Source organism: Salvelinus fontinalis, chromosome 15, assembly GCF_029448725.1.
Source record: "Salvelinus fontinalis isolate EN_2023a chromosome 15, ASM2944872v1, whole genome shotgun sequence".
Taxonomy (NCBI): Eukaryota; Metazoa; Chordata; class Actinopteri; order Salmoniformes; family Salmonidae; genus Salvelinus; species Salvelinus fontinalis.
In genome coordinates, this window is record NC_074679.1 from 11,906,505 (window position 1) to 11,923,503 (window position 16,999).

At 44.9% G+C, this 16,999-nt stretch overlaps 1 protein-coding gene across 2 annotated transcripts in view; it reads left to right on the plus strand.

The window, feature by feature from the left end:
- Positions 1-16,999, plus strand: part of LOC129811412 (unconventional myosin-VI-like) — a 106,157-nt gene that overhangs the window by 75,713 nt on the left and 13,445 nt on the right. Inside the window, exons 28-29 of one of the 2 annotated variants that reach the window (XM_055862697.1) lie at positions 11,178-11,338; positions 11,606-11,650. In XM_055862697.1, coding sequence (XP_055718672.1) covers positions 11,178-11,338; positions 11,606-11,650 — 206 coding nt within the window. The remainder of the gene's footprint in view (positions 1-11,177; positions 11,339-11,605; positions 11,651-16,999) is intronic. The other variant, XM_055862698.1, reaches the window with a different exon arrangement.

The following is a 16,999-nucleotide window of genomic DNA, read 5'->3' on the forward strand; positions in this document are numbered from 1 at the left end:
TGGAGCAGCCTGTAGTCTCTTACTATGGAGCAGCCTGTCGTCTCTTACTATGGAGCAGCCTGTCGTCTCTTACTATGGAGCAGCCTGTCGTCTCTTGCTATGGAGCAGCCTGTCGTCTCTTGCTATGGAGCAGCCTGTCGTCTCTTGCTATGGAGCAGCCTGTCGTCTCTTACTATGGAGCAGCCTGTCGTCTCTTACTATGGAGCAGCCTGTCGTCTCTTACTATGGAGCAGCCTGTAGTCTCTTACTATGGAGCAGCCTGTCGTCTCTTACTATGGAGCAGCCTGTCGTCTCTTACTATGGAGCAGTCTGTCGTCTCTTGCTATGGAGTAGTCTCTTACTATGGAGCAGCCTGTAGTCTCTTACTATGGAGCAGCCTGTAGTCTCTTACCATGGAGCAGCCTGTCGTCTCTTACCATGGAGCAGCCTGTCGTCTCTTACTATGGAGCAGCCTGTCGTCTCTTACTATGGAGCAGCCTGTCGTCTCTTACTATGGAGCAGTCTGTCGTCTCTTGCTATGGAGTAGTCTCTTACTATGGAGCAGCCTGTAGTCTCTTACTATGGAGCAGCCTGTAGTCTCTTACCATGGAGCAGCCTGTCGTCTCTTACCATGGAGCAGCCTGTCGTCTCTTACCATGGAGCAGCCTGTCGTCTCTTACCATGGAGCAGCCTGTCGTCTCTTGCTATTAGTGCTGCCTGTCGTCTCTTACTATGGAGCAGTCTGTCGTCTCTTGCTATGGAGTAGTCTCTTACTATGGAGCAGCCTGTAGTCTCTTACTATGGAGCAGCCTGTAGTCTCTTACCATGGAGCAGCCTGTCGTCTCTTACCATGGAGCAGCCTGTCGTCTCTTACCATGGAGCAGCCTGTCGTCTCTTGCTATTAGTGCTGCCTGTCGTCTCTTACTATGGAGCAGCCTGTAGTCTCTTGCTATGGAGCAGTCTGTCGTCTCTTGCTATTAGTGCTGCCTGTCGTCTCTTACTATGGAGCAGCCTGTCGTCTCTTGCTATGGAGTAGTCTCTTACCATGGAGCAGCCTGTCGTCTCTTACCATGGAGCAGCCTGTCGTCTCTTGCTATTAGTGCTGCCTGTCGTCTCTTACTATGGAGCAGCCTGTCGTCTCTTGCTATGGAGTAGTCTCTTACTATGGAGCAGCCTGTAGTCTCTTGCTATGGAGCAGCCTGTCGTCTCTTGCTATGGAGTAGTCTCTTGCTATGGAGCAGCCTGTAGTCTCTTACTATGGAGCAGTAATGGATTGATTGCTTACCAGTCGTGTTTGCTGTACTGATATCTCTAAATTTGATCTGTATATATGTAAGTATATATTTTTCTTCCAACCTAATAAGATATATGCATGCCATTTAACAGACGCTTTTATCCAAAGCGACTTAGTCATGAGAATCGAACCCACAACCCTGGCTTTGCAAGCACTATGATCTACCAACTGATCTACACTACTGTTCCCGCTGAGTGAAAGTAATTTGCTCCCCCGTCTCACAGGGAGACTGCCAGCGTCTTAGCATTCATCAGATTCCCCAGTGGGTCATCGCTAGCTGATGATGGATCACTCCTGCTGACTTTCTCCTTCCCAGACCTACCCTGCTCCCTCTAGACTGAGTCATCTGCTTTCCACACTGCCCTCCATTACCATTTGCCAGTTTGCTTATTTTCTTCTCTCCTACCCTGTATTCCCCATCCTGTCCTCTTCTGCCCTGTATTCCCCATCCTGTCCTCTTCTGCCCTGTATTACCCATCCTGTCCTCTTCTGCCCTGTATTCCCCATCCTGTCCTCTTCTGCCCTGTATTCCCCATCCTGTCCTCTTCTGCCCTGTATTCCCCCTCATGTCCTCTTCTGCCCTGTATTCCTCTTCTGCCCTGTACTCCCCCTCATGTCCTCTTCTTCCCTGTACTCCCCCTCATGTCCTCTTCTGCCCTGTATTCCCCCTCATGTCCTCTTCTGCCCTGTATTCCCCCTCATGTCCTCTTCTGCCCTGTATTCCCCCTCCTGTCCTCTTCTGCCCTGTATTCCCCCTCATGTCCTCTTCTGCCCTGTATTCCCCCTCCTGTCCTCTTCTGCCCTGTATTCCCCCTCCTGTCCTCTTCTGCCCTGTATTCCCCTCCTGTCCTCTTCTGCCCTGTATTCCCCCTCCTGTCCTCTTCTGCCCTGTATTCCCCCTCATGTACTCTCATACCCTGTATTCCCCCTCATGTCCTCTCGTACCCTGTATTCCCCCTCATGTCCTCTCGTACCCTGTATTCCCCCTCCTGTCCTCTTCTGCCCTGTATTCCCCCTCATGTCCTCCTCTGCCCTGTATTCCCCCTCCTGTACTCTCATACCCTGTATTCCCCCTCATGTCCTCTCGTACCCTGTATTCACCCTCCTGTACTCTCATACCTTGTATTCTCCCTCCTGTACTCTCATACCCTGTATTCCCCCTCATGTCCTCTCGTACCCTGTATTCCCCCTCCTGTACTCTCGTACCCTGTATTCCCCCTCATGTCCTCTTCTGCCCTGTATTCCCCCTCCTGTCCTCTTCTGCCCTGTATTCCCCCTCCTGTCCTCTTCTGCCCTGTATTCCCCCTCCTGTCCTCTTCTGACCTGTATTCCCCCTCCTGTCCTCTTCTGACCTGTATTCCCCCTCATGTCCTCCTCTGCCCTGTATTCCCCCTCCTGTACTCTCATACCCTGTATTCCCCCTCATGTCCTCTCGTACCCTGTATTCCCCCTCCTGTACTCTCGTACCCTGTATTCCCCCTCCTGTACTCTCGTACCCTGTATTCCCCCTCCTGTACTCTCGTACCCTGTATTCCCCCTCCTGTACTCTTCTTCCCTGTATTCCCCCTCCTGTACTCTCGTACCCTGTATTCCCCATCCTGTCCTCTTCTTCCCTGTATTCCCCCTCCTGTACTCTCGTACCCTGTATTCCCCCTCCTGTACTCTCGTACCCTGTATTCCCCCGCCTGTCCTCTTCTGCCCTGTATTCCCCGTCTGCCCTCTTCTGCCCTGTATTCCCCCGCCTGGCCTCTTCTGCCCTGTATTCCCCCGCCTGGCCTCTTCTGCCCTGTATTCCTCTTCTGCCCTGTATGCCTCTTCTGACCTGTATTCCCCGCCTGTCCTCTTCTGTCCTGTATTCCCCCTCCTGTCCTCTTCTGTCCTGTATTCCCCCTCCTGTCCTCTTCTGTCCTGTATTCCCCCGCCTGTCCCCTTCTGTCCTGTATTCCCCCGCCTGTCCTCTTCTGCCCTGTATGCCTCTTCTGCCCTGTATCCCTCTTCTGCCCTGTATTCCTCTTCTGCCCTGTATTCCCCGCCTGTCCTCTTCTGTCATGTATTCCCCCTCCTGTCCTCTTCTGCCCTGTATTCCTCTTCTGCCCTGTATGCCTCTTCTGCCCTGTATTCCCCGCCTGTCCTCTTCTGTCATGTATTCCCCCTCCTGTCCTCTTCTGTCATGTATTCCCCCTCCTGTCCTCTTCTGCCCTGTATTCCCCGCCTGTCCTCTTCTGTCATGTATTCCTACTCCTGTCCTCTTCTGTCCTGTATTCCCCCGCCTGGCCTCTTCTGCCCTGTATTCCTCTTCTGCCCTGTATTCCTCTTCTGCCCTGTATTCCTCTTCTGCCCTGTATTCCTCTTCTGCCCTGTATTCCTCTTCTGCCCTGTATTCCCCGCCTGTCCTCTTCTGTCATGTATTCCCCCTCCTGTCCTCTTCTGCCCTGTATTCCCCCGCCTGGCCTCTTCTGCCCTGTATTCCTCTTCTGCCCTGTATTCCTCTTCTGCCCTGTATTCCTCTTCTGCCCTGTATTCCCCGCCTGTCCTCTTCTGCCCTGTATTCCTCTTCTGCCCTGTATTCCTCTTCTGCCCTGTATTCCCCGCCTGTCCTCTTCTGTCCTGTATTCCTCTTCTGCCCTGTATTCCTCTTCTGCCCTGTATTCCCCGCCTGTCCCCTTCTGTCCTGTATTCCCCCGCCTTCCCCTTCTGTCCTGTATTCCCCTGCCTGTCCTCTTCTGTCCTTCCTCTGGCCCTCTTCCTACCTTCATCCCCCTTTTCTTCTGTCTTGTATTGCCATATGCTGTTCCCTCTTTCTCTCCTCCTCTGCCCTCTATTCCCATCCTCGGGCCCCCTTTTCCCCCTCCTTTTTTCCGTTTTCCTCTCATTCTTCTTCTATTCTCAACTCTCCATCTCCATCAACCCCTCTTCCTTCCTCATTTATCACATTGTTCCACAAGTACATACAGTAGCCGGCCACCCCTGGGCCGGTGGTTCGACATTTTTTGCAGAATGAGGTGTATTTTGTTGGCCTCTGGTACATTCTAATGGCTTGACTCCATCTAAAATACACAGTGAAATGATTGAATACTTTATCAAGTTTACCTCATAGATTGGAAACAATAGTTGTGGTATTGTGTTGAAAGACATTACTTTAATATTTATATTACTGAATATGTTTGAATTCAGTGTATTTTTAGATGTTTTGGATCTTGTCTAGGCCTATTGTTAGGTTATATTACTTGTTAGATATTACTGCATGGTCGGAACTAGAAGCACAAGCATTTCGCTACACTCGCATTAACATCTGCTAACCATGTGTTTGTGACAAATAAATTTGATTTGATCTGATCAGGAACATTTTTCTAAGTAAGAGAACATTAAACCTTTTTAACATTTAACCTGTCCTCTCTTGAGATTAAAGTCTTTACAGTTTTACTGTAAGATATGTATTGCCACCGATGTTTGTTCTCTAAATTATGTTTTTTATTATTTTTATTTTTGTTGTACACAAAGTACGGGAGGATGGCTGGGCAGTGGCTAGGCACCCCAACCGGAAGTTGGAGAATGCTTTTTTCAAAAACCTGAAACAACTTTTCCAGAGCCATATAAATGTTAAACAGAACAAAGGGGGGCACGTACCCCCTATGGGCATAACGCCTCACCACGAGACGAGAGTCACTCACTTTAAAGTCACTGTCTGGCAAGGGCCGACATCCTAGAAAATCCTTTGGTTTACTTGTCCCAATTCGTTACCATGGATATATAACCATGTTGCATGATTTCTGAATGGCAAAGGGATATAGAAGATCAACTTTATTCCGTCTATATTCAGTCAGTTAGGCACATTTTATAAACTAGTCAACTCTTGCTGTTCAGTTGTCAATCAAAGCACAGTAAATGGCCTACTATGCGCAACACTCAAAAGAAAATGTATGTATCAGAAAACAATAGTTTGGCCAAGTTGTGGATTTCGACTCCTCGTTACCACTTGAATTCGGAATTCGTGAGTTCGGAAGTAAGTGGGGCACTTTTTGCATTTCCGTCTTCTGTAACCTCTTTCAACATCTATCCAACATATTAGCCCAACACATTATACATTTCTGAAATCCTCAAGATGTTTCCTAATTACACAAAAAGGACAAATGTTGATATCATTTTCACAACAGGCATGACACACCCAATTGTGTACACTGAGCCAAAACCATATTTTAATTTCGCATTAGGTCTACAGGGACAGCAACTTAAATATTATAGTTCTGCTTGCTGCAGGATAACAGTTCTACAAGAACCAGAGGCCTGCCTAGTCTAAGTACACTGGATTGCTTTCATCAATTGAAAATGCCTATAAGACTGTCCTACTTTAGCTAGCTATGGTTGATAAAGCGGGACTAAAAAAATTATAACATTTTAACATAATATTGGCCACTTTTTATTTATTTTGATGCACCAGTACATGGTATTTACATTTACATCACAGTTTTGCACAGTGCATTATTTATGACCGTTTTATAACCTTAACGTCAAAATAGAAAAAATCTGCTTCGCAGAGTGAGCTCCCTGTTGGGAGCTTGCTCTGCCCCCATCAATGTCACACTAGTGAAGTGATATGATTTTGATCATGTGACAATAGTTTTGATTTTCACTTGTCAGACCAAGGAATAAACAAGGATTAAGCTTTCCCAGTTTTTAAATGATGGCCCACTTTTTTCTGAATTCAGCTATGTTACATGGGATGTGCTAATCCACAAGCATCATGCTCTCTCCCTCCTCCGTGTAAAGAAATTAGACTGCAACCAGAGATCTGTATGACGAGATGCTACTGTCTCCACACTAACAATGGGAGTCGTTGTCCCAAAGGCGGGAAGGCAAGCGACAAGTTTGGGTCCAAAATAAGCCATCCCCTCGAATGACGCAATGTCAATGGCACTCCACACTGCTCTTTCTCACCTGGACAAAAGGAACACCTATGTGAGAATGCTATTCATTGACTACAGCTCAGCGTTCAACACCATAGTGCCCTCAAAGCTCATCAATAAGCTAAGGACCCTGGGACTAAACACCTCCATCTGCAACTGGATCCTGGTCTTCCTGACGGGCCGCCCCCAGGTGGTAAGAGTAGGCAACAACACATCTGCCACGCTGATCCTCAACACTGGGGCCCCTCAGGGGTGCGTGCTCACTCCCCTCCTGTACTCCCTGTTCACCCACGACTCCAACACCATCAATAAGTTTGCAGATTACACAACAGTGGTAGGCCTGATCACCGACAACGATGAGACAGCCTATAGGGAGGAGGTCAGAGACCTGGCAGTGTGGTGCCAGGACAACAACCTCTCCCTCAATGTGAGGAAGACAAAGAAGCTGACCATGGACTATAGGAAAAGGCGGGCCGAACAGGCCCTCAGTAACGTCGATGGGGCTGAAGTGGAGCGGGTCGAGAGTTTCAAGTTCCTTGGTGTCCACATCACCAACAAACTACCATGGTCCAAACACACCAAGACAGTTGTGAAGAGGGCAGTCAAGAAACTGAAAAGATAATGCAGCTGCACCATTTAGAGCATCCAGACCGGTTGCATCACCCCCTAGTATGGCAACTGCTCGGCATCTGATCGTAAGGCGCTACAGAGGGTAGTGCGTACGGCCCAGTAAATCACTGGGGACAAGCTTCCTGACATCCAGGACCTATATACTAGGTGGTCAGAGGAAGGCCCCAAAAATTGTCAGACTCCAGTCACCCAAGTCATAGGCAAGCGGTACCGGAACTCCATGTCTAGGACCACAAAAGGCTCCTCAACAGCTTCTGCCATAAAACGACTGAACAATTAATCAAAGGTCACACTGGCTATTTACATTGCTGCAACTCGCTGTTTATTATCTATGCATAGTCACTATGCTTTACCCCCGCACATTGACTCGATACCGGTACCCCCTGTATATACCCTCGTTATTGTAATGTAATTTTCTTATTTTTAGAATATTTATTTTTTTACATTAGTTTATTTAGTAAATATTGTCTTAACTCTATTTCTTGAACTGCATTGTTGGTTAAAGGCTTGTAAAGTAAGCATTTCACGGTAAGGTATTCGGCGCATGTGACAAATACAATTTGATTTCATTTGGAGCCTATCCTATCAACAGATCGCTCGAAGATGCATATTGTTCATTATAGTGAGAGCGGGCACGATGGACTAACCAATTAAAACTTTTAAATGAAAAGTAGCCTAGTTACTGTAATATGAAGTGGAAAATGTAGCTCTCTCTCACTCTCGCCTTCTCTCTCGCCAGTCTTCTCTCTTCTTGCTCTACTGTTCTCTAGTACCTACAATCCTGTTCTGTCCCTCTCAACCCACCAGCCCTCCCTTTTTTTCCCCTACAATCCTGTTCTGTCCCTCTCAACCCACCAGCCCTCCCTTTTTTTCCCCTACAATCCTGTTCTCTCCCTCTCAACCCACCAGCCCTCCCTTTTTTTCCCCTACAATCCTGTTCTCTCCCTCTCAACCCACCAGCCCTCCCTTTTTTTCCCCTACAATCCTGTTCTCTCCCTCTCAACCCACCAGCCCTCCCTTTTTTCCCCTACAATCCTGTTCTCTCCCTCTCAACCCACCAGCCCTCCCTTTTTTTCCCCTACAATCCTGTTCTCTCCCTCTCAACCCACCAGCCCTCCCTTTTTTTCCCCTGCAATCCTGTTCTGTCCCTCTCAACCCACCAGCCCTCCCTTTTTTTCCCCTGCAATCCTGTTTTTATTTAACTAGGCAAGTCAGTGAAGAACAAATTCTTATTTACAATGACGGCCAAACCCGGACGATGCTTGGCCAATTGTGCGCCGCCCTATGGGACTCCCAATCACGGCCAGTTGTGATACAGCCTGGATTCGAACCAGGGTGTCTGTAGTGACACCTCTAGCATTGAGATGCAGTGCCTTAGACCGCTGGAGCCCCTCAACCCACCAGCACTCCCTTTTTCCCTGCCCTCCTATTCTTTCCCTTTCTACCCCCTTTTGCGTCTTCCTCTACCCTCCTATTATCGCCTTGGTGATTCTCTCCTGGAGGTCACCACCACTACACTCTCTCTAATCTACCAGGGGTAAAGGCCCAGGTCTGTTAAAAGCTCTCATGCTAGTCTAGGAGTACCGACGATAGGTCAATGAATGGACCGCAAGCGGAAGCACTCACGTCTGCTCTTTTCAGCTCAACCCAGCCCAGCATTGATATTCATATATACGTTGCTTTTAGCGGACCGTTTCACGCACAAAACTTTCCTCGGTTATGAGTTTCTGAAGCCTCTCTCTTAGGACCACAAGAGCCTCAGCTCAACCTACCTCAAAGGTTTCCTCTGCAACTTCTCAGAGTTTGTCTAGAACAGCAAAAATCTGTTTCTCCCTCTCCAGCTTCCTTTGCTGCCTACCTAGACAGCCCTCCGATAAACAGCCCTCCGATAAACAGCCCTCCGATTAACAGCCCTCTAACTTCTTCATAACGTCTTAAGAGTTCCCACTGACCTTTAGTCTCTGATTTAAAGTTGTTTTTGTGGTTGTCTGCTGGGTGCCCTTCTGTCTGCTGGGTACCCTTCTGTCTGCTGGGTACCCTTCTGTCTGCTGGGTGCCCTTCTGTCTGCTGGGTGCCCTTCTGTCTGCTGGGTACCCTTCTGTCTGCTGGATGCCCTTCTGTCTGCTGGGTGCCCTTCTGTCTGCTGGGTGCCCTTCTGTCTGCTGGGTGCCCTTCTGTCTGCTGGGTGCACTTCTGTCTGCTGGGTGCCCTTCTGTCTGCTGGGTACCCTTCTGTCTGCTGGGTACCCTTCTGTCTGCTGGGTGCCCTTCTGTCTGCTGGGTGCACTTCTGTCTGCTGGGTGCCCTTCTGTCTGCTGGGTGCCCTTCTGTCTGCTGGGTGCCCTTCTGTCTGCTGGGTACCCTTCTGTCTGCTGGGTGCACTTCTGCGTCGTCTAGATGCGAAATCACAGGGAGAGACTCATTAGCAGCTGTTACAACCAGGATAATATATCTAATCAGGCCTTACCACACAGCAGGCCATGTTATTGCCTAAGTTCTTCTCCTGTCACTCAGGGCTAATCGAGGCTCCATCACTCCCCATGACAGAGACTGATGGGGTAGAGTTGGCCCGGCACAGCCCCTCAGCCCCTGGCCCTGCTCTAATGTCTGGCTACAGAGGTCTCTGGATTTCTCCCCTGAAAAGTGTGAGAAGAACAACATCCGAGCTGTGTTTACTGGCTGTGTTTGAAGATTAAAAGTGGCGTGTTCGGTCAATCACTATGAAAATGTGAATCTATGGCATTTAAAACTTCTTATGGCTGCAGTCCCAGTAACTGGACCGATATGACAACAGCCAGTCCAAGTGCAGGGCGCCAAATTCAAAAACCAGAAATCTCATAATTAAAATTCCTCAGACATTCATGTGTCTTATATCATTTTAAAGGTAATCTTGTTGTTAATCCCACCAAAGTGTCCGATTTCAAATAGGCTTTTCAGCGAAAGCACTACAAACGATTATGTTAGGTCACCACAAAACCACAATAATCACAGCCATTTTTCCCAGCTAAAGATAGCTTCACAAAAACTTCACTAACCTTCGATTATTTTCATCAGATGACACTCATAGGACTTCATGTTACACAATACATGCATGTTTTGTTTGATTCAATTCATATTTATATAAAAAAATATGAGTTTACATTGAGGCTACAAGATTCACTAAATGCAAAAACATCAAGTGACTTTGCATAGCCCATCGTTTCAACAGAAATACTCATCATAAATATAGATGATAATACAAGTTATACACATTGAATTATAGATATACCTCTCCTTAATGCAACCGCTATGTTCGATTTCAAAAAAACTTTACGGAAAAAGAAATGCACGCTATAATCTGAGACGGCGCTCAAAAACAGCATACCACAGCTGCAAAGATGGCGTCACTATAAACAATAAAATACATGATAAATATTCCTTTACCTTTGATGATCTAGATCAGAAAGCACACCAGGAATCCCAGGTTCACAATAAATGTTTGTTTTGTTCGAAAAAATCCGTTATTTATGTCCAAATACCTTCTTTTGTTAGCGCGTCTGGTTTACGTATCCAAACGCTAATTCTGGTCAGCGTTATATTGGACAAAAACTTCAAAATGTGATATTACCGGTCGAAGAAACATTTCAAACTAAGTACTGAATCAATCATTAGGATGTTTTTAACATATAGCTTCAATAAAGTTCCAACCGGAGTATTCGTTCTTGTCTGCAATGGAACGTCAGTGTCTTGCATGAAGAAAAGGCATGATCAGGAAATGGCTGCTTGATGGACACCTGACTGATTCTGCTCTCATTCTCTCCCACAACATCATAGAAGTCTCATTGGAATTTCTATTGATGGTTGACATCTAGTGGAACCCCTAGGCAGTGCAACGCCATTCATAACTCAAATGGATTTCTTAAGGGACTCTGGTGAATACAGACAAGCTCAGATTTCTGACTTCCTGTTTTGATTTCAACTCAAGATTTTGCCTGCCAATATGAGTTCTGTTAATCTCACAGACATAATTCAAACAGTTTTCGAAACTTTAGAGTGTTTTCTATCCAATACTAATAATAATATGCAAATATTAGGAACTATGACTGAGGAGCAGGCCATTTGATATGGGCACCTTTCATCCAAGCTACTCAATACTGCCCCTTCAGCCATAAGAAGTTAATAAATACTCTTCCTAACTTTTTAAATTTCAACTTTTTGAAAGTCGAGGCCTAGTGATAATGATAGTCTATTCTTTGCTCTAGTGATGTTCCACATCAAAAACGGTTTTCATATAGGAATTGTATGCCCTGTAGATGAACGACTCATGATGATGCGATGGGGATGTTGAGAATTGTGATGCCGTGACGATGATGAATGTGTGTTTGTGTTCAGGCGGAGATGGACATCCAGATAGCTCTGGAGCGGGAGGAGGACGTCCAGCGATCTGCCTTGTTGGAGCAGGAGAGGAGAGACAGAGAGCTGGCCTTGAGGATCGCCCAGAGCGAAGCCGAACTCATCAACGACGAGGTCCAGATGGACCCCAGTCTGCGCAGGTACACATACAGATATACACACTTCGCTGTCCATCTATATGTTAGTATGATTATATTGTCACGTGTCAATACTCAAGCCCTAGATTAGGTTTTTACAGGGCCTAACCAAGGTTGTTGTTTAACCCAGAAATGTTTTAATAGGAGCTGAAAGGATTCAACACGTCAAATAAAAATAGCTGTTGTATTTCTTAGGTCCATAAGGAGACTATGCCTGTCCACTGCATGCATGTGTAACCTCTTTTCTCCTCTTGTTCTCCCCTCTCCCAGCAATGGGTCTTTCTCAGGTCTCTATCCAAACACAGTGAGAGCCATGTAAGACATTAGCCAATAACTTAGCCTCCTGCTTCCAGTAACCTAACACAACCCATTAATCCTTCATCTCAACCTCATCTAATCTTTCATCAACCTAGATCCAGGATTATACCAGCCCATGCAAAGCCATCATAAACAATACGCTAATTCTTCACATTGGATAGAACCAAATAACACTGCGTTCCAGTCATGATTCAATCCGGCATTGTGTTCCCCGCCCAGGGCATGAATCAACAGGGCCAGGGGATAAGCACGTCTGATAATTAGCCTGTCGCAAACATATGACCATGACCACTGCGTGCCAAATCTAAACAGGAATGTATAATAGGTAATTCCAATCAGCTTCTGATGGTTTTTCTGTTGCCCCAGTCTAATCATACACTATCGTCTGTTTGCATCGCTGATGGACATCAACATCTCCAGGCATTCACAATGTATATTCTATGGCTTTTTTCATACATTGTATTTGTTCTTATTGACATGGAAAACATTTATTTTCCATTCCTATTGTAATCTTTAATAGCTAGCTTTGCACAATTACTTGAACAAACACACAATGCTCATTCCCCTCTGTAAACTAATCAACTACACAGTTGCGATGTACTGTAGAACTAACTCCTAACCACCGTTGGTGAAGAGACTTAATAACTAGTTAGTACTCAGTCTTAACACTCTTGTAATGGTATCAGTAGCACCTACCATCATAGAGATTATAGGTTTAGTCATGGTTAGTTACAGTTGGAACAGAGTCGTATTGTATTTGTGTTTCTTGAACACCTGGCCTACAGGTACCTGTTCACCCATCAGGTGACTTCTTCACAACTGGTCACTGAGGGATACAGTTAAGCATCTTCCACCGCTCACAGGTGTCAACACGCCACAAGTGTCACAACAGTGTGAGACTGTCACAACACGCGCTGACATCACGTATCAGATGGCTGCACAGACAGCTCTTAGTGGAAGCCTCCCTGGTCTCCGTGACTAATGGGGAATACTATTATACTACGGATACAGGTAACTGCCAAAATAAGTGAAACACCAACATAGTGTATTTTAATAGGGCGAACAGCTTCAATGTGCCTTGTTATACAAGTGTCTAGAACTCTTTTGGAGGGATGCGACACCACAATATATTGTGTGCTTTGTTGATGGTGGTGGAAAACGCTGTCTCAGGCTCCAGTCCAGAATCTTCCATAAGTGTTCTATTGGGTTAAAATCTGGTGACTGAGAGACACACACATTTTAAACCCCCTATGCTCCTTTGAGACCCCTCTTTCAATGTCACTGAGATCTCTTCTTCTAGCCATGGTAGCCAAAACAATGGGCAACTGGGCATTTTTATACATGACCCTAAGCATGATGGGATGTTAATTGCTTAATTAACTCAGGAACCACACGTCTGTTGAAGCACCTGCTTGCAATAGGTCGTTATCAATAAAACTTCACCATTTTGCATGGAAAAATTAAAAAAATATATCGGACTATGTTTTTTATAAGGTGATGAAAATAAAACCAAATATTTATAAGATTTAACTCCTATGAAAATGGCATATAGTTATCAATGGTTTTAGCGGAGCTGGGGATCTCCTTGCCCCCCAGCAGCCAAATTGAACGCTCTGCACAGTATTGTGACGTTTTATTGATAACTACCTATGTACTTTGTATCCCTCATTTACTCAAGTGTTTCCTTTATTTTGGCAGTTACCTGTGTATGAATATGTATGATTCAGAGACCTTGTTCAGTCATTTTTGTACACTGGTATTATTGTGTTTATAGGGAGGAAATGGCCCTGGAAATGTCAACTTCTGGCTTGGTGGTAATGGCGATAAATAGTTTGTTGCCAGATACACGATCACCAGAATCATCCAAATTAATCAAACAAATAATTTCCGAAAATCATTTTTTTATTCGTTATAAAATAGTTAAAAATCCTAGTGAGCAATGGGAAATGAAGACATTTTTGCCAAGGGTGTTATCTTGTTAAATGTATTGAATCTTGAAATCAGATTGTGTGTGTCTATTTTAGGATAAAATCAGATTTTGTGTCCTCTGTGGTTTGATAACAGCTATAGCACTTTAAACACAACTAACTTCCTTAAAGGCATGACATCCATCAGTTGCTCGCCTCATCTTCAGTAGGCACTATTTTGTAAGCCCTTGTTACAGTAGCTCTTAATCCCTCCAACGTTGGCCAACACCCCCCAGAGTCTCTATCTAACCATCAATCCCTGTTACCCCAGGAGCACTTTGAGGGGGTGACGTGTCAATTATCCAGCACTCAGCCCCACGAGCTGTCACCACCACGCGCTCCACTGTCTCTCCCTGTCATCTTTCTGTCGCTCTATTATCTGCCCAGGCTGGCCCTCCTCCCATGAGGTTAAATAAGCCCAGGAACACACTGATTCAGGGTGGGTGGGTGGTAGGGCTGACCCCAATTTGTTGACTGGTCAATTGTTTGGTTGATAGACTGTTGGTCGACTAAATCAAGGGTTTTTCTTTATTTTACTATTTTCTAATTGTCGATTAATAGTGAAGACATCAAAACTATGAAGTAACACATATGGAAAAGTGTTAAACAAATCAAAATATATTTTATATTTGAGATTCTTCAAATAGCCACCCTTTGCCTTGATGACAGCTTTGCACATTCTTGGAATTCTCTCAACAAGCTTCATGAGGTAGTCACCTGGAATTAATTTCAATTAACTTCACTAGGGTAGGGGGCAGCATTCGGAATTTTGGATGAAAAGCGTGCCCAAATTAAACAGCCTGCTACTCAGGCCCAGAAACTATGATATGCATATAATTAGTAGATCTGGATAGAAAACACTCTAAAGTTCCCAAAACTGTTAAAATAATGTCTGTGAGTATAACAGGACTGATATGGCAGGCGAAAACCTGAGGAAAATCCATCCAGGAAGTACTATTATTTTGAACGGCTGTTTTTCCATTGAAAGCCTATCCACCAGACAAAAACTTAGGACCCAGTTCACAATCTCTATGGCTTCTTCTACATGTGGCCAGTCTTTAGACATTGTTTCAGGCTTTTACTCTGAAAAATGAGGGTGTTACAGCACTTTCAATGAGTGGACAGTGGACATTTCCAGACATGAGTCCAGCGCGTGATCGGGAGTGCGCCTTTCTTGTTTCTCCTTTTCTATTGACGAAGCTTTTGTCCGGTTGAAATTGTATTGATTATTTATGACAAAAACAACCTGAGGATTGATTTTAAACATTGTTTGACATGTTTCAACAAACTTTTATTGTACTTTTTTTGACTTTTCGTCGATGTTGAGAGTGCGCATTGTGCCTTTGGATTACTGAACTAAACGCACCAACAAAACTGAGGTTTTTGAACATAAAGAGGGACATCGAACAAAACAAACATTTATTGTCTAACACGGAGACCTGGGAGTGCCACCAGATGAAGATCATCAAAGGTAAGTGATTAATTTTAACGCTATTTCTGACTTTTGTGACACCTCTCCTTGGTTGTAAAATGGCTGTATGGTTTCTGTGGCTAGGCGCTGACCTAACATAATCGTGTGGTGTGCTTTCGTCGTAAAGCCTTTTTGAAATCTGACAGAGCGGCTGGATTAACAAGACGTATATCTTTAATCCTATGCATAAAACTTGTATTTTTCATCAATGTTTATGATGAGTATTTCTGTAATTTGATGTGGCTCTCTGAAATTTCACCGGATGTTTGTTTGAGACAATGATTACTGTACATAACGCGCCAATTTCAACTGAGGTTTTTGGACATAAAGATTAACTTTATCGAACAAAACACACATTTATTGTGTAACATGAAGTCCTGTGAGTGCCATCTGATGAAGATCATCAAAGGTTAGTGATTAATTTAATCGCTATTTCTTACTTTTGTGAGCCCTCTCCTTGGCTGTAAAATGGCTGTATGGTTTTCTGTGACTAGACTCTGACCTAACATAATCGCGTGGTGTACTTTCACTGTAAAGCCTTTTTGAAATCGGACACTGGTTGGATTTACAAGAAGTTTATCTTTAAAATGGTGTATAATACTTGTATGTTTAAGGAATTTTAATTATGGGATTTCTGTTGTTTTGAATTTGGCACCCTGCAATTTCACTTGCTGTTGTCGAGGTGTGCCGCCTTAAAAATGTATTTTTGGAATTTCTTTCCTTAATGCGTTTGAGCCAATCAGTTGTGTTGTGACAAGGTAGGGGTGGCATACAGATCATAGCCCTATTTGGTAAAAGACCAAGTCCATTTTATGGCAAGATCAGCTCAAATAGGCAAAGAGAAATGGCGGTCCATCATTACTTTAAGACATGAAGGTCAGTCAATCCAGAAAATGTAAAGAATGTTGAAAGTTTCTTCTAGTGCAGTCGCAATAAGCATCAAGCGCTATGATGAAACTGGCTCTCATGAGGACCGCCACAGGAATGGAAGATGCAGAGTTACCTCTGCTGCAGAGGATGAGTTCATTAGTTCCCATCCTCAAATTGCAGCCCAAATAAATGCTTTACAGAGTTCAAGTAACAGACACATCTCAACATCAGCTGGTCAGAGGAGACTGTGTGAACCAGGCCTTCATGGACGAATTGCTGTAAAGATACCTCCTCTAAAGGACACCAATAAGAAGAAGAGACTTGCTTGGGCCAAGAAACACAAGCAATGGACATTAGACTGGTGGAAATTTGTCCTTTGGTCTGGAGTCCAAATTGGAGATTTTTGGTTACAACCGACATGTCTTTGTGAGACGCGGTGTGTCTGAACGGATGATCTTCGCATGTGTATTTCTCACGTAAAGCATGAAGGAGGAGGTGTTACGGTGTGGGGGTGCTTTGATGGTGACACTGTCAGTGATTTATTTAGAATTCAAGGCACACTTAACCAGCATGGCTACCACAGCATTCTGCAGTGATATGCCATCCCATCTGGTTTGGGCTTATTGGGACTATCATTGGTTTTTCAACAGGATAATGACCCAACACACCTCCAGGCTGTGTAAGGGTTATTTTACCAAGAAAGGAGAGTGATGGAGTGCTGCATCAGATGACCTGGCCTCCACAATCCCCCAACCTCTCAACCAAATTAAGGTGGTTTGGGATGAGCCGGACCGCGGAGTGAAGGAAAAGCAGCCAACAGGTGCTTAGCATATGTGGGAACTCCTTCAAGACTTTTGGAAAAGCATTCCTGGTGAAGCTGGTTGAGAGAATGGCAAGAGTGTGCAAAGCTGTCAAGACAGAGTGCCTATTTGAAGATAATCAAATATAAAATATATTTTGATTTAACACCTGTTTGGTTACTATATGATCCCAATTGTGTTTATTCATAGTTTTGATGTCTTCACTATTACTCTACAA